At 35.1% G+C, this 23,175-nt stretch overlaps 1 protein-coding gene across 2 annotated transcripts in view; it reads left to right on the forward strand.

Moving 5' to 3' along the window:
* The window catches only part of BAZ1A (bromodomain adjacent to zinc finger domain 1A), a 92,878-nt gene that overhangs the window by 41,547 nt on the left and 28,156 nt on the right, over positions 1–23,175 (forward strand). Inside the window, exons 6-16 of one of the 2 annotated variants that reach the window (XM_024762045.1) lie at positions 3,518–3,605; positions 8,046–8,180; positions 8,989–9,085; positions 9,917–10,083; positions 12,014–12,109; positions 12,807–12,945; positions 14,262–14,408; positions 18,635–18,730; positions 18,847–19,071; positions 20,478–20,643; positions 20,876–20,989. In XM_024762045.1, the coding sequence (XP_024617813.1) occupies positions 3,518–3,605; positions 8,046–8,180; positions 8,989–9,085; positions 9,917–10,083; positions 12,014–12,109; positions 12,807–12,945; positions 14,262–14,408; positions 18,635–18,730; positions 18,847–19,071; positions 20,478–20,643; positions 20,876–20,989 (1,470 nt within the window). The remainder of the gene's footprint in view (positions 1–3,517; positions 3,606–8,045; positions 8,181–8,988; positions 9,086–9,916; positions 10,084–12,013; positions 12,110–12,806; positions 12,946–14,261; positions 14,409–18,634; positions 18,731–18,846; positions 19,072–20,477; positions 20,644–20,875; positions 20,990–23,175) is intronic. The other variant, XM_024762044.1, reaches the window with a different exon arrangement.

The following is a 23,175-nucleotide window of genomic DNA, read 5'->3' on the forward strand; positions in this document are numbered from 1 at the left end:
AACACAAAAGACCCTGAATAGCCAAAGCAATCTTGAGAAAGAAAAACGGAGCTGGAGGAATCAGGCTCCCTGACTTCAGACTATACTACAAAGCTACAGTAATCAAGACAGTATGGTACTGGCACAAAAACAGAAAGATAGATCAATGGAACAGGATAGAATACCCAGAGATAAACCCATGCACATATGGTCACCTTATCTTTGATAAAGGAGCCAAGGATATACAATGGAGAAAAGACAGCGTCTCTAATAAGTGGTGCTGGGAAAACTGACCAGCTACATGTAAAAGAATGAAATTAGAGCACTCCCTAACACCATACACAAACGTAAACTCAAAATGGATGAAATACCTAAATGTAAGGCCAGACACTAACAAACCCTTGGAGTAAAACATAGGCAGAACACTCTGACATAAATCACAGCAAGACCCACCTCCTAGAAAAATGGAATTAAAAGCAAAAATAAACAAATGGGACCTAATGAAACCTAAAAGCTTTTGCACAGCAAAGGAAACCATAAACAAGATGAAAAGACAACCCTCAGAATGGGAGAAAATATTTTCAAATGAAGCAACTGACAAAGGATTAATCTCCAAAATTTACAAGCAGCTCATGCAGCTCAATGTCAAAAAAAACAAAACAACCCAATCCAAAACTGGGCAGAATACCTAAATAGACATTTCTCCAAAGAAGATATACAGATTGCCAACAAACACATGAAAGAATGCTCAACATCATTAATCGTTAGAGAAATGCGAGTCAAAACTACAAGGCGATATCATCTCACACCGGTCAGAATGACCATCATCAAAAAATCTACAAGTAATAAATGCTGGAGAGGGTGTGGAGAAAAGGGAACCCTCTTGCACTGTTGGTGGGAATGTGAATTGATACAGCCACGATGGAGAACAGTATGGAGGTTCCTTAAAAAACTAAAAATAGAACTACCATATGACCCAGCAATCCGACTACTGGGCATATACCCTGAGAAACCCATAATTCAAAAAGAGTCATGTACCACAATGTTCATTGCAGCCCTATTTACAATAGCCAGGACATGGAAGCAACCTAAGTGTCCGTTGACAGATGAATGGATAAAGAAGATGTGGCACATACATACTATGGAGTATTACTCAGCCATAAAAAGAAACGAAATTGAGTTATTTGTAGTGAGGTGGATGGACATATATACACTACCACCTGCACACTATATATATACACACTATATACACTACCAAATGTAAACTAGATAGATAGTGGGAAGCAGTCGCATAGCACAGGGAGATCAGCTCGGTGCTTTGTGACCAGCTAGAAGGGTGGGGTAGGGAGGGTGGGAGGGAGGGAGACACAAGAGGGAAGAGATATGGGAACATATGTATATGTATAACTGATTCACTTTGTTATAAAGCAGAAACTAACATACCATTGTAAAGCAATTATATTCCAATAAAAACTTACAAAAATAAAAAAGAGGTAGAGGGGAACCTTCAGAGACAGGTCAACCCATCATAATATGCAGACCTTATTTGGATCTTGATTCAAATATACTAACTGTACAAATGAAGCAAAACAACTAAATCTGAACACTGAAAGGACATTTGATGATATTAAGGAATTATTGTTACTAATTTATATTTTACAAAATGCTTTGGTGGTTATGTTTTTTAAAGAGCCATTGTCTTTTAAAGATACATGCTGAAAAACTTACAGATGAAATAATATGATGTCTGGAATATGCTTCACATAATATAGAAAAGAGGAAGTATTTGAGTTATTGATGCAAAAAATAAAAGATAATACTGTTCCTATAATAAAGAGATGTTAATATTCCTATAAGGAAGACTTGATATGATAGAGTAGCTCTGACAAGTAGAACTTTCTGCAATGATAGAAAGGTTATATGTGTGCTGTCCAGTATGGTGGAACTGTGGCTAGTAATAGTGAGGAACGGAAGTTTTAATTTTAATTTCATTTATTTAAAAAAAAACAAAAAAACAAAACAGGGACTTTCCCTGGTGATCCAGCAGTTAAAACTTCACCTTCCAATGCAGGGTGTGCGGGTTCAATCCCTGATCCAGGAGCTAAGATCCCACAAGCCTCTTCGCCAGAAAACCAAAAATATAAAACAGAAGCAATATAGTAACAAATTCAGTAAAGACTTTAAAAACAGTCCACATCGAAAAAGTCTTAAAAAATAAATATATGGCTAATACGTGCCAGGTAGGACAATACATTTCTTGAGGACTAGTATATTTAGTCAATAGTCAAAACATAATTACCTTCTCAGCTACTGTATGGTGCTGGGATCCTTTTTCAGATCCTTTTATTCGTATAGTCCTTCCTGTAGTTTAGGAAAAGAATATATATTTGGGGGAGGGCTACTACTTAAAAACCCCTATATTGTTTGTTTACTCATAGAAGCTTTTAACTTGGTTTTTTTTGAAAGGAATACTTTAAATTCAGTTCAAACATTTGCTTTCTTTCCAGAACCTTTCCAGAAATACTTGTGTGTTATTTTTTTGTTCTGCTCTGTGTGTGGTGGTGGTGCTGTTTTTTAATTTGAGAGCAAGGGAAAATGAAAAATAGTGTATTTTTAAAATCATAATAACTCTAACTCTCTTTAATTTTAATCCCATGAATTTGTTGGCTGCCATATGATGTTTAAATACAGAATATTTTAGAATTTGATAAAAACCCATGTTCAGTTCTATTCACAATATCCTTTTGAATGTTGATTTACATAGTATTATGTGATAATATCTGGTAGTCTACGAATTTTAATTATGTTAAGAGTTTTAATGGTGATACTTGTAGGAATGATCATCTAATTTTATAAAATTTGGTTTACTCTGTGGTATATTTTCCTTGAGGTTTATTTGATTTCTAACTGGTTCCTAATTAACAAATGCATATGCTGGGTTTTTTTTGTTTTTTGTTTTTAAAGGTCAAAGTGCTATGGCAGGGGGTGGGGGAAGGAAAGGGTTTTTTTTTTAATTAATTAATTAATTTAATTTTGGCTGTGTTGGGTCTTCGTTTCTGCGCGAGGGCTTTCTCTAGTTGCAGCGGGCGGGGGCCACTCTTGATCGTGGTGCGCGGGCCTCTCACTGTCGCGGCCTCTCTTGTTGCGGAGCACAGGCTGCGGACACACAGGCTCAGTAGTTGTAGCTCATGGGCCCAGTTGCTCCGCGGCATGTGGGATCTTCCCAGACTAGGGCTCGAACCCGTGTCCCCTGAATTGGCAGGCAGATTCTCAACCACTGTGCCACCAGGGAAGCCCCGTATGCTGTTTTTGTAATGGACTTTTATGGTAGATCCACTCAAGCTGATTTTATAACATTCTACATAAATACTTCTATTTGAAGTTTCTTGTAACTTCTATATAACTACTATTGGAAAATGAAATTTTCTTCTTTTCCTAGGCTTGAAATTGAGGTTATGCATTCAAAAGAGATGATGGAGTTCAGATTGAATTCTTTGATACTAACACTTTCTTCTTTCTCCTCCTTTTCCCCTTGTAGCCGCAGAAAACACCTATTTTCTCGTGATAAACTAAAGCTTTTTCTGAAGCAACACTGTGAACCACAAGATGGAATCATTAAAATTAAGGTAATTGGAACAGTGATATTATCTGTTGGAAAGAAGGGGAAAAAAGAAAAATGAGCGATGTTATAAAGTTGTAACATTGTAGAAATGTTACTCCAAATTTGGTTGAAAATAGCTCTCTTTTTATCTGGAGCCAGTTTTAGTAATTTTCATTGGATTAAATACTGTTTTTTGCAATTGCTAGAATTGCTAAGTGGGTCAGGTACTTCCACTTTTTTCCTTGTGTAAAAAAGGTCAACCAGGGCTTCCCTGGTGGCACAGTGGTTGAGAGTCTGCCTTCCGATTCAGGGGACACGGGTTCGTGCCCCGGTCCAGGAAGATCCCACATGCCGCGGAGCGGCTGGGCCTGTGAGCCATGGCTGCTGAGCCTGCACGTCCGGAGCCTGTGCTCCGCAACAGGAGAGGCCACAACAGTGAGAGGCCCGCGTACCGCAAAAAAAAAAAAAAGATCAACCAAGACAGATGAGAATAGAGGGAAAACTTGGAGAAAGAAAAGTTATGGGGAGAAATCCTTGGTGGTCCAGTGGTTAGGACTCCACCTTTCCACTGCATGGAGCGTGGGTTCAATCCCCGGTTGGGGAACTAAAATCCCGCAAGCCACGTGGCTAAAAAAAAAAAAAAGTTATGTGTGTAGGGCAGCTAGTGCTTTCTAATAGTGTAGTACTGGCTCACAAAAACAGATTCAAAGAACAGTGCTAAAATAGATCCTACTAGATAGGAAAACAATATATATATAATAAAAAGAATCTCAGAGACCAATACTAAGCAGTTAGATTATATTTTATTCATAACCATTCAGAGGGAAAAAATCAAGTTTAGAAACCTCACATTGTATGCTAAGTAAAAAGTTAAATGGTGAAACTAAAACTGATTTTTTTTTAATGAGAAATATTTAACTCATACTGGGAGAGAGACACTAAGTAGAAAAGCAAAAGAATGTGTTAGAGAGATGTATGCATGTGTCAAAAATCAGCTACTGTATGCTTAAGATTTGTGCATTTCATCATATGTAAATGTTACATCAAAAGAAAAGATATGAAGTAAAAGAATAGATGATTTACTCTATGTGAAAAGTAGCATTTCAAATCTAGAGACCAAGATAGATTATTTAATAAATAGAACTGGGACCCTTGGTTAACTATTTGAAAAAATAAAGTTGGGTCTAACTCCAAAAAAAAAACAGGACATGAGATAACTCTTTTTTTTTTTTTAACATCTTTACTGGGGTATAATTGCTTTACAATCGTGTGTTAGTTTCTGCTTTATAACAAAGTGAATCAGTTATACATATACATATGTTCCCATATGTCTTCCCTGGAGATAATTCTTAATGTCATTTATGCTGAAGTACTTAGAAGGAGCAGTAGAAAAGAAGTACCAAAGATGAGATTGATTTGACAATATAAACTTATGTAGGTTTAAAAATGTCATGAATATATTTCAAGGGCAAGTGCTGGAGGAAAAATACTTTCAGTGAATACAGTGAAGAGCTCAAATCAATTATAAAACATAAGCGCCCCATTAGAAAAAGAGACAGACATGATCAAACTTCACAGTGGATGAAGTATTAAAACTTGAAAACACATAAGATAGAATCATCTGAAATAAATAATTTTTAAAATATTTGTCTTTGATAAGAGAACATAATTTAAGCATTCTGTCTATATAGTATTGAACAGGTAGCCATGTAGAATGATGCTTGCAAAAAGTTGATTTAGATACTTGTGATAAGTGGCTAGAACAGTGCCTGACACTTGATAGGCAGTCAGTGAATATGTGAGTAGTTGCATATGTGTATCATAACTAGCCAGCTTAACTTTCTAAGATCTCTTACACATCAGTGAACAAAAACAACCTAATTAGGGAAAAAATGTTGAAGGACATCAGCAGTTATTCACCAAGGAAAACAAAGTCAGTAAACATGAAAAGAAATTCAACTTTACTTAATAAATATTGAAAGTTAAGGTGACAGTAAGCATTTTTCTCTTAGAGTGTAATGAAAGATGGTTAGTGGATATTCTAGTATACTTGCACACACGCACACACCCCCTCAAAACAGCGTTTGGGGACTTCCCTGGTGGTCCAGTGGTAAAGAATCCGTCTTCCAATGCAGGGGACGCGGGTGCTATCCCTGGTCGGGGAACTAAGATCCCACATGCCGCGGGGCAACTTAAGCCCGTGTGCCACAACTACTGAGCCTGTGTGCTCTGGAGTCCGCGAACCACAACTAGAGAGCCTGTGTACCACAATGAAAGATTCTGCATGCCACAACTAAGACCCGACGCAGCCAAATAAATAAGTAAATAACAACAACAAAGTTTGATAACCTGTGTGTGAGTGTAGACTGCTGTTAGGAGTACCTGCAAGAACAGAAAGATGTGGTATTTTTGTTTATTGTGTGTGTTGTGTGTGTGAATGAGGACACCTTGGCAATTAATATATTAAAACCTATTTTGACCTTTTTTGGGTATGTATTTGAGAAGAAACCACCCATTCATACTTAAAGGGCAGTTCTCTACATTCACAGGTTATTTAAGTGGGATAGTAGACAGCCATCTTAATGGAATTTATTTTAATGTAAAATCTTAATGGACTCTAGATTTACTCTGATGGCCAGAACTGATTGACTTTTAGGTGTTAACAGCTATGTTCTACCAAAAGTAAAAATATTATATAGAAAATTGAATTCCAAGTAGAAGCATTCCTGTTTTGTTAATAACTTAAAATTTTGTATCATCACATTTTCTGTATTTCTGTAAATGGCATTTTTTTTTTTTTGGAGAGAAAGAGTGATGATCTTGGCCATTAGACCAGAAGTAATCTTCAGAATTGCTTAATCAAAAATAAGAAATGTAGGGGCTTCCCTGGTTGTTCAGTGGTTAAGAATCCATCTTCCACTTCCTTGGTGGTGCAGTGGTTAAGAATCCGCCTGCCAATTCAGGGAACATGGGTTTGAGCCCTAGTCCGGGAAGATCCTACATGCCACAGAGCAACTAAGCCTGTGCACCACAACTACTGAAGCCCACGCGCCTAGAGCCTGTGCTCTGCAACAAGAGAGGCAACCACAATGAGAAGCCCACGCACCGCAATGAAGAGTAGCCCCCACTTGCCACAACTAGAGAAAGCCCACGTGCAGCAACGAAGACCCAATGCAGCAAAAAATAAATAAATAAATTTATTTATTTTAAAAAAGAATCCGCCTTCCAATGCAGGGGACACAGCTTCGATCCCTGGTTGGGGAACTAAGATCCCACATGCCACGGGGCAACTAAGCCTACGCACTCTAGAGCCCACACGCCACAACTAGGGAGCCCGCGCTCTGGAGCCTACGCACCGCAACTAAAGATCCTGCATGCCACACCGAAGATCCCGCGTGCCACACCTAAGACCTGATGCAGCCAATTAAATAAATAAATATATTTAAAAAAGAAGAAGAAGTTTAGAGTTGGACATGGATGAAACGTGAACAAGTTCCAAATACGAAGTATAAGGAGAGAAACTCTTGATTTTAGCAAATTATCCTAGAACCACACCACTCATGGTAAAGATGAGGTTGACTTCTCCAAACATAAATTTTGAGTTGAAACTTTATAGAAATTGATCAATATTTCTGCTTTTATCCAGACCAACTTTAAAATTTGATACATAAAGTATCTAAGTTATCACTCTAAACTGGGGGGAAAATCTATTCAGCAGTTAGAAATGGCTAAAAATATATTGGTTTAATACAATGGGTTTTTTAATATTAAATATATGGATTTACATAGGAAATCTCATACAAAATTAGTCAAAAGCAAACAAAAAAGATTATTGTATAAATGTAATTTTGAGATAGTTTTAGAATTCAGGAAACTTGAAGCATGCTTGAGTACTTTATGGTGAAGCAATCCTTTGAATTGTTTTATTTATGGTAAATCTGATTAATTATATAGTTTTTTTTTAAATATTTATTTATTTATTTATTTTTAAAGGGCTTCAAATGCTTGGCTTATTTATTTATTTATTTTTGGCTGGGTTGGGTCTTCATTTCTGTGCAAGGGCTTTCTCTAGTTGTGGCAAGCGGGGGCCACTCTTCATTGCGGTGCACGGGCCTCTCACTATCGCGGCCTCTCTTGTTGCGGAGCACAGGCTCCAGACGCACAGGCTCAGTAGTTGTGGCTCACAGGCCCAGCCGCTCCACGGCATGTGGGATCTTCCCAGACCGGGGCTCGATCCCGTGTCCCCTGCATCGACAGGCAGATTCTCAACCACTGCGCCACCAGGGAAGCCCTATATAGTTTTTTAAAGGATCAAGAAATAAAATATATGTTACTGCATAATACACATAAAATTCTAATGGTTTTGACCTGGTCTTTAAGAGTAATCATATGACATGTTAGAGCTTATCTATATATGGTTTACTAATGTGTTATTATTGTACCCTGTGTCTTTTTTTTAATGAAGGCATCATCTCTTTCAACATATAAAATAGCAGAACAAGATTTTTCTTATTTTTTCCCTGATGATCCACCCACATTTATCTTCAGTCTGGCTAACAGAAGAAGAGGGAGACCTCCCAAACGAGTATCTGTTAGTCAGGTAAGTAGAGAATAGATAAAAACTACATTGTAGTTCTTAATAAAACTAACCACAATTAAGAGTGGGATTTGGCTCCCTTCCCCTCTGTAGCCTGTAACAAGGAACACATTCCTTCACACACAGAAAAGGTGTGTACTGTATGTTAATAACTGCTTAGCAATGCGGCTTGTAGAAGTTTCAAGGGTGAATTAGACATGATTCTCATGCCACAGGGATTTTATACTGAAGTGGAAGCAAGCCTATAAGCAATCACTAAAATGTAAAGCAGAATGAAATACAGGGAATAAATTATGGAATTGAAATGTAAAGATCATTTAAAAGGTACGAGATAATGATATCACAATTAAGCAGGCTAGAGACCTTAATTTCCCAAGAAATAAAGTAAAAATAAACTTTTGACATGTTTAATATTGGCTACAAAAATGTCTCTGACATGTCTCTTCTCTGTCTCATTCTTATTTGACGTCTACACCATCTAATTTATAAAGTACCCTGGAAGATTTTTGTTTGTTTGTTTTTCTAATGCATATTTTTAAGGCTCCTCTTATATATTACTGGTTGTTTTTCCTGGGAGGTTTTTGTAGTAATTTGTAGAACTATAGGATTAACTCATATTCTATATGTTACTATGATTAGAGTTAATAAATGTTCAGTTATACTTTAAATAAAACCTTAGTATAAAGTATAATTGAATTTTTTGTTTTTTATTTTTACTGTAAGAACAAAGCAGACCATAAGTTTACAACTTTAGTAGTTCTACAACTTTAGTTTTCTGGGTTTTTGTTTTTGGTTTGTTTTTTTTTTTTAGGAGGACAGCATTGCTAATAAACAGACTGTTGCAGGTTATAGGAACAGAGCTACTAAAGAAAGAGACAAACTTTTGAAACAAGAAATGAAATCACTGGGTGAGTTTTAATGTAAAGGATATACCAAACATCTTGGCAAACAAAACAGGCTTAATAAATGTTAGTTCTCCAATTCCTTCACCTTCATTTGTTGTCTGCCTTCTTAACACCTTGTTTCTCTCCAAAAACTGTTAGTTATAGGAAAGAATATTTCTCTGTGCCCAGGCAGGGGGTGTTTCTAAAATGGCATATTTCTGTTTTTGTTTTTCTTAAGCATAGTTTTTTCCCTCAGATTATAATTAATTTCTTTACTAAATGAGACCTCTGTTTATCTCTTTTTTTTTTTTTTTTTTTTTCCTCTGTTTATCTCTTAAAACAGTATTTCAGGGCATAACATATCCCCTGTTGAACTGACCTAATGCTAGATTAAGCACAAGTTGGCAGTTTCTAGGGCTTTCAAACTGTTTTGGGCCATTTTTGTTTGATTCCTACAGCCTTATAAAACACTGCTTCCCAAATGTGACTGTACACAGGAATCACTTACAAATCTTACTAAAATGAAGATTCTAAATTAGTAGACCTGGGTGGGAGAAGAGATTCTGCATTTGCAACAAGGTGATACCTTGCTGCTGGTCTTAGGACCACACTTTGAATAGCAGGGCTTTCAAAGGCAGGTATATCTGTTTGTCCCACCGCAGTAGTTTGTCTTAAACACAGCCAACTTGCTCTTCCCATTTTAAGCACTTGCTGACTCCCTCCAGGAATTTACAACCCCTGGGAGTCTCTCTTGATCTCATTTAACCTTAAGATATTTCAGGGATTCTTTTGTTACATTAAAAAAATGTGTTATTTTCTGTCTGTGTACCTTTCTAAGTTTGACCTTCTCCACAGCTTTTGAAAAGGCTAAATTAAAAAGAGAAAAAGCAGATGCCCTAGAGGCAAAGAAAAAAGAAAAGGAAGATAAAGAGAAAAAGAAGGAAGAATTGAAGAAAATTGTTGAAGAAGAGAGACTGAAGAAGAAAGAAGAAAAAGAGAGGCTTAAAATAGAAAGAGAAAAGGTATACTCAAGTATATTAGTTACTCCCTCCACAGATAGTTAATAGTATTTTATATATTTAAATTCATGGTTAATTTTTCAAATGCTTTTATCACTTTCATTTACATTTATAGTTGTGCATAGAGCACTGATAAACAGTACTGGTTTATCTCCCTTTTGCTTTGGAAGATTTAATGAATGATTTAAGGTTCAACATATATGCATGCCTTTACACCTCAAAGCCTCTTCTAAAGTACAATTCTAAAGTTGATTTTCTTCATTATTTAGACTTCCATATTTAGAGAAGACAATATATGTAAAACTTTCAAAAGTAAAATACATTGTTAGAAAAGTACAGTAAAATGCATGATTAATAAGAAGGAGTGCAGTGTTCCTATTCTCCGTAAAGAATAAGGTATCTGTGATAACAGGTATTTCAGCAAATCTTTGGTTATAATCTTCAGCGGTAGATATTCCTTAGAGAATTCTACAGCTAGTTTCTTCTAAAGTCAGTCATTGTCATTGGTTTTCTGGGATATTCACAAGTAGCCTAGGTGTTACACATTGTGCTCATTTAAATTGCATGTGTTTCTCGAATTATTTCATATAGCGCCTTGGGTGGGAGTAGAGAGTGTCTGATACATGTTTACTCCAGAAAAATGTAGAAAACAAGAAAAAAAAAAACCACTTGTAAATGGTAACATTTAGAGATAGCATTAATACTTTGATTAATTTATTTCTAGTCTTTATTCTGGGCCTTGAAGAATAAGATCCAGTATTTATAATTTTGTATATATATTTTTTGTTTAACATTATAAACATTCCATCATGGTATTAAATAAACTAAATAAGTGAGGTGGAATTTTTAGTGACTGCATATAATCGTTAATCAAATAGATATAGGTAAACGTTTAAAAATTTTTGCTCATAAATAATGATACTTTGTTCAAATTTATGAACAAAAGTCTTTCCTCTTTTTGGATTGTGTCTCTGGATAAATTTGTAGAACTGAAATAATAGGTCAAGGGTAAGAACATTTTTAAAACTTTCTATACATGGTGGACATAAGTATTTGTTTGCCAGAGGTACTTATGTATATTCACTTAGCAACAGTGAATGAAAATACCCATCTCATTACATCCTGCAAGAATTATTTGCGGGGAAGGGGAGCTTATTTCAGCAGACTGCTCGAAGCACAGTTAATAAGTTCTGTAACTATCTAGTTGTTTCATGTTAAATTTGATAAGCGTGTATCTGTTTATTTTCAGTGTTACTAAATTTCAAAGAAAGAATATTAACGTATATTAAACATATATATTATTACATACATTAACGTATATTTATTGGAAATAATTATAATAAAATATTTTGTTTACATTTTGCTTTATTAGAGACTTTTTAGGGTCAGTATTTATCTTGCAGTTTCAAATACCAGACACAAGAAGTAAGGGTTTCAAAAGACGGAGTGAGCGAAAAGTTCACCAATTGTATACTGTCCCCTCTGTGTGTCTCTAGGCAGTTAGTCAGGTTTAAATGAATCTTGAAAACAAATGTATTACAAATATAAGGGGAGGTTTTATTTTAGGTACTCTAATAACTTCTTACCTCTTTAGTTAAGATCTAATTGATTTAAAGTAGAGGGAGAGCTGCTATAGACAGGGTTGGATTGAATTAATATTTATCCAGGAGCTGCTATGTGTTGAACATTTTTCGTCTTTGTAGCAGTTCTGTCAGGCAGGCATTGTTTTCATCAGTGGTTTTAACACTTTAATGTGCATCAGAATCACCAGAAGTGCTTATTAAAACATCAGTTGCTGGGTCCCAAACCCAGAGTTCATGGTTCAATAGGTCTAGGTAGGGCTCAAGTAATTGTATTTCTTACTAGTTCTGAGGTGATGCTGATGCTGCCTTATAAATTTCTTATAAGAATTTTTATTAACCTTTTGTTTTAGGAAAGAGAGAAATTGCGTGAAGAAAAGAAAAAGTATATGGAATACTTAAAACAATGGAGTAAACCTAGAGAAGATATGGAATGTGATGATCTTAAGGTATGAGCATGTTCTGTGATGTTTCACACACCTGTGTAACCGAGGAAATAGCCAGTTAAGCAAATGCTTATATTTAGAGTTCCAAAGTAACATTGTTAGTATTTTATAACAAGCTTTGATAATGATTCTTATTCTGTGGAAATAGTTGGTCATCTGTGCTATCCTTGGTAGTCCAGTAACCACCGGGGCCAGGCGTACATTTAGTTTGATTGCTAGACAAAGGTTCTGCTCATCTCCAGAAATAACCAAAGTATCCAAACCAAACTCGTTCATCTCGGTTTATAAGGAACCATTTCTAAGTCAATAGATGATGGATTAATTCTGTTTCATATCCTAAGGAAAATACTGCATTGAAGATCATATTGACATGGCTAATGCCTTGACCTCAGAATCGAGGTTAGGAGTCCTTCTTAACTAGGAAAGGTAGTCAGAAGTATAGTTCAGCCTAAAGATATGTTCTTAGTTTGATGAAGGAAAAAGTCCCTAGAGACTGTGATTTAGTAAAGTTGGAATAAAGCCACAGCATCTATAATTTTTAAAGTTCCAAAGGGGATTATGATAAACATCCAGTGTTGAGAACCACATGAAATAATTCTTTACATGAAATTATTCTTTTAGGTAAAGAGTATATCATATCTATCTTTTACAATTTCCTGTACTTGGTTCAAATAGTTATATAAATTGTTTAATCTTGCAGGAACTTCCAGAACCAACTCCAGTGAAAACTAGACTACCTCCTGAAATCTTTGGTGATGCTCTGATGGTTTTGGAGTTCCTTAATGCATTTGGGGAGCTTTTTGATCTTCAAGATGAGTTTCCTGAGGGAGTTACCCTAGGCAAGTGCTATTGCTGTGTTGTAGTTCACGCTAAAATTAGTGGCTTAAAGGAACAAGTTATTCTCTCTCAAAGTTCTGTGGAGTCACTGGACCCAGCTCTCCAGTCCTTTCTTGAGGTCCTTCATGTGATTACAGTCAGACAGTGGCTGGGACTGAAGTCATCTGAAGGCTCATCTGGCTAGATGTTCAAGATGGCTCCTTCACACACGTGCCTGATGCCTCGGTGCTCCTCCACATGGCGTCCCACTCCATCAGAGTAGCCTGCACTTTTTATGTGGCAGCTGAGTGCTCCAAGAGTCTGGAAGCAGAAACTGCCAGTTTTCTTAAAGGCCAGGCCTGGAACTAGCAAGCCTTACTTCTGCCATATTCCATTAGTTAGGCCTACTGGGATTCAAGGAGGCAAAGGAATAGACTCTACTTCTTGAGGGTGGCGTGGTATGTAAGTGCAGGGAGGGGAGAAATTGACAGCCGTATTTGGAGACAAGTTATTGCCTAACTTTAATTTATGATTCTATTTTGCCTCTGCACTTACATACTATTACTTTTTATTTACATCATTTATAAGAGCTAAATTAGTATGAGAAGGGCTTTGGATCCCATTTTAGATTTTTAGCTCACCAATAGCAAAATAATTTTCTTAAGATCCAAATAAAGATTCTCAAAGACAGAATTATAATGCCACTCTTACTTTAATAAGAGTAAATTCTTCAGTAGGGCTTTCACATTCCCTCAGTTTTTCTTTATGAGCTAGGTGAAGCATGAATCATTGTGCCTTACAGATCAAGAAGGTCTAAACAACGCTGGTTTAGGTAAGAAGTTTAGGTTAGATGAATTAGATGAGAAACATTTATGACTTGAACACAATTTTAGGATTACACCTAATGCTGATGATTACCTCTTATGTGCACTATTTGGTAAACAGTAATGTCCCACATAGGTCTTCAGAACAGTGGGACAACAATAACAAATCTTTGGCATTGTTATTCAAGTTAGAGTAAAATTATAATTTTTAATATATGCCTTAATTTGCATCTCAAATTTAAACTTAGATGAAATACTGTATCGATCTACTGAGACTAATTTGGCTTTCTTTGAATGCAGTGATTTTGGCTTATGATTTTATTGTATTTTATTGTAATCATTATAAATTATTTTTGATTTTGGCTTGAATAATACTTGGCTCTACTTTGATAAATGGGCAGTTAAGAAAATAGTTACACAGGCTATTGTTGATTAAAATGTTTATTATTCCAATGGAGTTGTTTTTTCAGTACATGACCAGAACTTTAAATTCATTTTAAACATTTTATTCGCAGAAGTGTTAGAGGAAGCTCTTGTAGGAAATGACAGTGAAGGCCCACTATGTGAATTGCTTTTTTTCTTCCTGACTGCCATCTTCCAGGCGATAGCTGAAGAAGAAGAGGAAGTAGCCAAAGAGCAAATAACTGATGCTGACACCAAAGGTCAGAATCCAGTGTTATTGCTTGCTGATAGTAGCTTTGTAGTGAAACTGATTTTTGATTAGTTAATTTTTAACTTTACTTGGCTTTTACAGTTATAAAATTACTTGATTTTTGAGTCATATACTACTAGCAACACATCATCAGTTGTCTTAGAACAACTTTGTTTTAATGTATCCTGTTTCTGATGGCCTTAAAAATGCTGCAGCCCCCACCCCACCAATCTATCTTGCTTTTTACTCCTTTAGATTTCTCCTGCTATTTAGGAGCATTACAGATTTCATTGACTAGTATCTGTAATTCCAAGAAATTATACTAAATAGCACTAATTTTTTTCCCCCACCTAAGGAATTACTTCAATTGTTGTTATTAATACTTTAAATTGAAAATATTACCACTGATTTCATTTCCTATCTGACAATTTTTAGACCAGAGTTAAATAAAATTTAGTTTTTAAATTTTACTAATTGGTTTGAACTAGAAATTTTGCTCTTTAAATTCTATACAGTTAAGTATCTAGAGTCAGCGTGTGGTACATATTAATGTAGGAATGATTCTTGGGGAAACTCTTTTTTATTTTTAATACAGAGAACAGTATGTTCACTGTTTTATTTAGGATTTACCTCAATCAGGGGAATTGTTAAGCATTTATATTAAAAGGTTGATTTGACTTCCTGAATAATGCTCTCTGTGAATTTTGCCACATATGAGATGGGACTATTAAACAATACTTTAGTGTATTCCATAAAAATTTACAATAAGAGATAACTATTTAGAGACATCTTGATAGCAGAATCTTGGTAGAAAAAAAATGGGACATTCCTCCATTCAGATAGCATGGTTGCCCATAGATAATTTGAGCTAATTTCCTTTATGCCTGGTCGATGAAGCAATAGGATAATTATGAGTATGTAGCCAATGTCAGCTGCCTTTTGATTTTACAGGCTGAGTTCAAGCAAAATATATTCTCTAGCTTGAGTGCTAATCACCATAGGTCCCTTATCAAGGCCATTTTAGCAATGTGGTCCTCATTGTCACCTCAGATGATTTAGTCAATTAAATGAAACTCTACTAAAGGGAAGACAGAAGGGTAAATCCATTTATAAAACATCTAAAGATTTTCTGATGACAAGTATGAGCACTAAAGATGGATTATCTACGAGAGACAATGTAACGTATATTCATTCTTTTAGCCTTTAGGTTTTCTTAATGACCAATAACATCACAGTGTTATTGACCAAATTCTGACCTTAATACAAGACATAAAGCTTTTTTTAATTCAGGATTTGAAGCAGGTGAATTTTGTAGTTTTGGAAATCCTGATGACAAACAGTGAGGTCAAAAGGAAATTTTATTGGAAAATCAGCTAATGTAAAGGAAACATATATGTAATTGTTGACGTTTGTATTGCCATTATATTTTCTATTCATGATTTGTTTGATCTGCAATTTTTATAGCTCTACTCCTATGCAGAACTGTCTATAAAGTCTACCTCTGAATAAGTATTGACCATTAAATAAAGGTTTTAATACTCCTTTTGAAACTATTTAAATGTTAGGGAGGGAGAAAAAAATACTCCAGGAATTTCACCCTTCTCCCACTTGCATATTATTATTGGCCACATTTTAAATGGTCATTTCAGTTTCATTAAGGGCCCTAGGCTGTTCCCCCGGGTATTTTTCATATGTTCTCCCATCTCAGTAACAAAAAAGCTCTTCCATAGTCTTGCTGAAAGCAACTGAATAATCAAATGGGATTGAATATTCTTTTACTTCCTCTTTAGCTGGTCTTATTATGTAAGGTGTTTCTTGCTATTTTTAGAAATCGGGAAATTGGGCAGAAGGTAAAAGCATGAATTTATCTTAGTGATGGAAAAACTGAGGTTCAGTGCGGTTATTTACTGAAGATCACAAAGATAGTAAGTGACCACAAAGCTAGTAAGACACTGTATATATATGCGTTGTTTCATTTAATCCTCATACCACCCTTGTGAGGAAGATGTAATCATTTTCTGCCTTTTACATATAAAGAAACTTAGTCTTAAGGAGTTTAATTAACTTGCCCAAAGACATTTGGCTAATAAGAAAGTGACAGGATAAAAACTCAGGCACTCTGGCCTAGAGCCTCATAATGATTGTTATATTACCTTATTATATGGCAAAGAAGTAATTATCTGTCTTCAAGAACATCTAATTTCTTTGACCTTTGGTCTGCCTGTTTTTATATCAAATCTTGGAAATTTTGACCAGCAATGTTTTAACTCTTCTATTAAAAATATCAATTCCTCTTGTTAGTCTTACATCATGAACTTAAATGCCTTTCAAAGTACAGGAAAAAGAGCATTCTCCTTATATAGAATAGTTTTGTGTATTTGCTGAGATGTTATTGTTTAGTATTGAAATTGTGTGTACCTAATTCTAGATTATGATGGTGATAAATGTATCTCTTTCACATAGTCAAGCTATATACAGTTCAGCTATATTCTCTTGGTATGATGTACCTGAGTGACTGTCTCGGCAAATCCTAGAATGATATTTACAGTTTCTTGAGAGTGCAATTTGGTAGATAACTGAGTTAAAGAATACATATTTTAACATGTTAAACACAACTAAAAGTAAGCTGTCATTTTGTTGGTTGTCCATTTCCTAAGGCCTTTGTCCTAGGAAAATTATAACTTACTATAGATAAAATAGGTTGAATTGCTGCAAAGGAAGAGAACCAGTACACTTATACAGCTCTGTAACTAGGACTGTTGTTAATTTTAGACTGCCTGTATTAATTTTAAATTTGTTTGGCTTTATATGTAAAATGAAAATTGAAAAAGTTTTAGGTCTCGTATTTCCCTAGTGAGGAAGAATATGATGTCTGTCATTTTGACTAGATTCATGGCCTGGTAGGAATAACTTATGCACATATGTAGCATTTAGTCAGATAACTTCTCCTGTGTGGTAGTGTTTATGCTTTAAATGCCATGAAATTGTCAATGACTATAATCAAACATAATCCCAGAGCTGCCTTTTTCCTTTAGTAAAGGACAGCACTTCTGTTCTCTAAGGTTCATTTTTTCAGCTTGTGAACTTTGGGGAGGGAATCATATAGTAGAAAGTTAAGGAACCACAGAACCAGGTTAGCCCAGTGATTTTCCAACTCTAATCCATGGAGCTCTACAAATTGTACAGGGATTCCTCTGTGCTACTGCAGCAGAGTTGGAAAAATGAATGGGCAGGATTGTCATCTCTATTCCCTACTTTAACAAGGGCATCTTTTATCTCTTTTATATTGTACTTCCAAGAAATACTTGAAGAATTTGAAAACTGCTGATCTAGACTTACCCCTGTAAGAAAAATGAAGCCAAATAAGTGACTGGTCTAAAGCCTACATAACTAGGAACTAGGGATTGGCAGAGTTAAGACTAGAATATACATTATCTGACTCTTAGTCTGAAGCTGTGTCTGCTGTACTTTGGTATAACAGAAGGGCTTTTTATCAGCTTAAAGTTTTTTCATAGGTGACACTTTAATTTTATTATGTATGTAAGGAATAATTATATATTCTAATGGTTTAAACACATTTGTGCCAGTAGATTTGCTCTTTAGTCCTATTTGTAGGCTAAGCACTGTTTTCAAAGCTAAAGGAATTTACTTAGAAAATACAGGGATATCTTCCTATTGTTTCATGGATCGGTGAGTTTTCAAAATAAAAACAAGCAATTTAAATGAAGAGGATAAATCTCTGGTTAAGTGACAGCAGTACTGTCTTTAAGTTCTTTTAGCTCTTTTTCTGTGCTGGTTTTGTGACGATTACAACTTATACTTTGTTATGATTCAATCTTAAAATATTTATAAAAGATTTGGGTATCTTCAAATAGATTCTGATTTTCAAAGTAGACTTTTCTAAAGTTATGTTGAGCAAGGAGATTTGTTTTTCATTCTAAAGTGCATTTTACCTTTTTTTTTTGGAATGTGTATGTGCACCTTGTTGGTAACTTGGAAATTGTCTTCTCTCTGTTAAGTAAGGGAAAAATTAGTGTGTAGTGCATGTCTTAGGATTTATAGTTTTAGTTGGATACTAGGCAGAATGTAAAGGATGTTTGTTGTACCTAGTGTTGGTTCTTTTGAGGTTCCGGAATGTTAAGCTGTTTGCTGTTTCTTTCATCATTTTAAAAGGGCATTATTCCCAAATACTCAAGCTTTGATTTGCACTAGAATAAAGTATTTATTTCCTTAAAGATTTAACGGAGGCTTTGGATGAAGATGCAGACCCCACAAAATCTGCACTGTCTGCAGTTGCATCTTTGGCAGCTGCATGGCCGCAGTTGCACCAGGGTATGTGTAGGTTTTATCCTTTTGTTTGCTTTTTTATTTTTATAAAGGTACATTTTACATTGCTGAGGACTTATTGTTTATATTCTAAATGACTATATCATTTTTAACAACTATAGGCTGCAGTTTGAAAAGCTTGGATCTTGATAGCTGCACACTTTCTGAAATCCTTAGACTACACATCTTAGCTTCAGGTGCTGATGTAACATCAGCAAATGCGAAGTACAGGTATCAAAAACGAGGAGGATTTGATGCTACAGATGATGCCTGTATGGAGCTTCGTTTGAGCAACCCCAGTCTAGTGAAGAAACTGTCAAGCACTTCAGTGTATGATTTGACACCAGGTAAACTTTGCAAGTTAGAATTTGTATAACCTGCCTACTTCCTACCCTCTTATCCTCTTACGCCCAGAAAACTCGGTAGCTGATGAGAAAATTTTAGGTGATATTCAGTTTTAAAAGAGGAGAGGGATTTCCCTGGTGACACAGTGGTTAAGAAACCACCTGCTAATGCAGGGGACACGGGTTCGAGCCCTGATCCGGAAGATCCCACATGCTGTGGAGCAACTAAGCCTGTGCGCCACAACTGCTGAGCCCGCGTGTCACAACTACTGAAGCCTGCACACTTAGAGCCCGTGCTCCACAACAAGAGAAGCCACCCCAATGAGAAGCCCACGCACCGCAATGAAGAGTAGCTTCCGCTTGCCGCAACTAGAGAAAGCCCGCGCACAGCAACAAAGACCCAACACAGCCAAAAATAAACAGATACATTTATTTTTTTTAAAAAAAGAGAGAAAGCAGTCTTTAAAAAAAATTGTTGGAATACAGTGATGTAAATTAGCTACTGTTGCTTTTTCTATTTGGATTTTCTATTACTTTAAAAATGTATGGGGGACTTCCCTGGCAGTCCAGTGGTTAGGGCTCCGTGCTTCCACTGCGGGGGGTGTGGGTTCCATCCCTGGTTGGGGACTAGGATCCCACGTGCTGCGTGGTGAGGCCAAAAAAAAAAACAAACAAATTGTGGTTAGTTTACTACATCTACTAAGTTTAGAAGGATAAGTGAGAAGTAGCTAGCTTTCACTTTTACTTATTAGTATATCAGAAATTTAAGCTGTAGCTGCAAAATTCTAATATTCACTTGAGTGTTTGTGCCTCAGTTTTACATATGAGGCACAATATATAAAAATAAGACGAAGTTATTTTTCCCTTCCTTTTCTAAATAAAAAATTATAATGTACAAATATATAGAATTGAATTTAATATGCTTAATTAAGAAAACATGAGTACCTAATTCCTAAGATTCATATAGTTAAAAAAAATTTTTTACTGAGATATAGTTGATCTAACATTCATATAATTTTTATAATTTATAGTAGTGTTTTGTGCAGTCTTTTCAGAGTAGCAATTTGCGTATTGCCTTTTTTTTTTAATTCATGTGGTTATAACTTAGTTTTGATTTGAACTTCATACATGAGCCTGAAAATTAAAACTTGAAAATTAATTCTTTGCAATTAGAAAATTTTTCATGTCTGTTTAATTAGTATATAAGGTAGTCATTAGTATTTGAAATGCCTTGTCTATCACATAACTGTTAATTGGATTCAAAGTTGCTTTTTTTCCATACGTGCCACTGGCATGTTTGATCCTAAGAAACTTTTCCCTCGTCTTTATTAAACATTTTCACATTGAGCCACAAATTAAAATTTTTCTTGTCATTGATAATCCAGAAGTTATTTACCAATTTTTGACAGGAGAAAAAATGAAGATACTTCATGCTCTCTGTGGGAAACTACTGACCCTAGTTTCTACTAGGGATTTCATTGAAGATTATGTTGACATATTACGACAGGCAAAGCAGGAGTTTCGGGAGTTGAAAGCAGAACAACATCGAAAAGAGAGGGAAGAAGCAGCTGCTAGGTAAGAAATAATTATAGTCAGTTGTGCTAATGAAAGTTGTTTATTTCTTTGCATCTGAAACCATGTTGGGCTGCAGTGTGGCACTGGCTCACACTGAGAGGTTATGAATAGATTAACTACTTTATGGTTTTGTGATAACATTTGGAGCGTTTTCTATAATTTTATGATTAAAGGCAAGATACTAAAAGTTAAAAGTATCAGATAGACTATAATATTTTATTTTAACTTTCAGAATTCGTAAAAGGAAAGAAGAAAAACTTAAGGAGCAAGAACAAAAAATGAAGGAGAAACAAGAAAAACTAAAGGAAGATGAGCAAAGAAACTCAGTTGCAGATACACCTATTGGGTATGGTTTGAATTACACTGCTTATCTGGATCACATAAAGGATAAAAATCAGCACCTTGACTCTAAAATGCTTTCAAAATTTTTAGAAAACATATAATAGTGTCAGCAAGCCTATGAAATTTACATACAGACAGTCCTCAGATATACATGTGTTATGTTTAAAAAGAAAAAAAAAGCACTTCCAGGAAATCTAGAACTCATTTTCTCATAGAATTAATGTTATAAATTATAATTTCCCAGAAAACTTTCAATAGGCTATTGTTAACCAGTTTCTAGCATTACTAGTAGGATCTCTCCTCTCCACCATCATCATCACAGTTGTACACTGTGTTTACAGAGCTCCTTCAAGCCTTTTGAGGAATAGAGATGAGATTGGAGCTTTTGGTAGGTGTAGGGAGAGGATGTCAGCATCTTAAATAATTTAGTGACTGCCTAAGTATTTCATTGCATTTCAGCATATTAGGGATGAAGATTGGCTATGAAGACAAGTTGGAATTTTCCCCATACTGTAAATGGCAAATCATATTCAAATTTAGCAGAAATAATAATTTTTAAATAAAATCTGCCAAGGAAGTTCTAAAAATCTCAGTATTCCAAATTTAGTGTATTGACTTTTGATTATACTTTCATGTAAAAATACCTATTACATCTTAAGATCATAGGTCACAAACTTGCATCAGTTGTATTTTATATGGCCATCAGTAATACTTTAAGGAATTTATTTGGATACCTTAAGAAAGTTAATAGATATGACACCTAAAGTACAAGCAACCAAAGAAAAAATAGATAGACTTCACCAAATTTGAAAACTTTTGTGCTTCAAAGAACACTATCAAGAAAGTAAAAACAACAGCCCAGAGAATGGGAGAAAAAATTTTGCAAATCATATATCTGATGTCCAGAATATATAAAGAACTCATACAACTCGACAGTAAAAAGACAGCCCAATTTAAAAAATGGGCAAAGGATTTTAATGGACATTTCTCCGAAGAAGATACACATGAAGCTCATAAAAAGATGCTCAACATCATTAGTCATTAGGGAAACGTATATCAAAACCACAATGAGATACTACTTCACGCTTACTAGGATGGCTATAATTCAACTGAGGGACAGTAACATATGTTGGTGAGAATATGAAAGAATTAGAACTCTCATACATTGCTCACAGGGATGTGTAAAATGGTGTGGCTGCTTTGGACCAAGTTTGGCAGTTCATCAAACAGTTTAAACCATATGTTACCACGTGACCAGCAGTTCCACTCCTAGGTATATACCCAAGAGAATTAAGAACATACATTCACTTAAAAATGTATACACGAAAGTTCATAGCAGCATTATTCTTAATAGCCAAAAAATGGTAACAACCCAAACGTCTATCAATTGATGAATAGATAAACAAAATGATATATTCCTTCTGTGGTACATCCATATAGCAGAATGTTATTCAGCAATAAAAGGAATGGAATTCTGATACATGCTACAACATGGATGAACACCTTATGCTAAGTGAAAGAAGCTAGTCACAAAAGGCCATGTGTTATATGAGTGCATTTATAGGAAAAGTCCAGAATAGGCAAATCCATAGCAGAAAGTAGATGAGTGGTTACCAGGGGCATTGGGGGAAGAGGAACTGAAAATGGCTATGTGGTTTTTCTTTTGGGATGGTGAAAATGTTCTGGAATTAGATAGAGGCAATGGTTATATAACCTTGTTAATATTACTAAAAACCACTGAACTGTACACTTTAAAATGGTGATTTTTATGGTATGTGAATTATATCTCAATTTTTTTTACATTTTGTAAACTTTTTCCAATTATATTGAGATGTAATTGACATAAAGTATTGTATTCATTTAAGATGTACAAAACAATGATTTGATACATGCATATATTGTGAAATGATTACCATAGTTTCATTAATATTCATCACCTCACATAGTTACAAATTTTTTTTCCTTGTGATATCTTAAATTATTAAAAAGGGAAAATAGGCAGTTACAGATCCCACCACTTCATATTTTTTGTACTCATCTAGCCTCACTCGTTTACATTATCTCTCTGGTTCCTGAATACATTTGAGTTTACAAAACTGTCTTTGAATGTAGAACATAAATGGTAGAATTAACTCAGGTTTCATACAACTTTAGTTTTGATTTGGATAATATAGTGGATTAAACATATTG

This window comes from Neophocaena asiaeorientalis, unplaced genomic scaffold (assembly GCF_003031525.2).
Source record: "Neophocaena asiaeorientalis asiaeorientalis breed wild unplaced genomic scaffold, Neophocaena_asiaeorientalis_V1.1 scaffold190, whole genome shotgun sequence".
In the NCBI taxonomy this organism is placed as follows: Eukaryota; Metazoa; Chordata; class Mammalia; order Artiodactyla; family Phocoenidae; genus Neophocaena; species Neophocaena asiaeorientalis.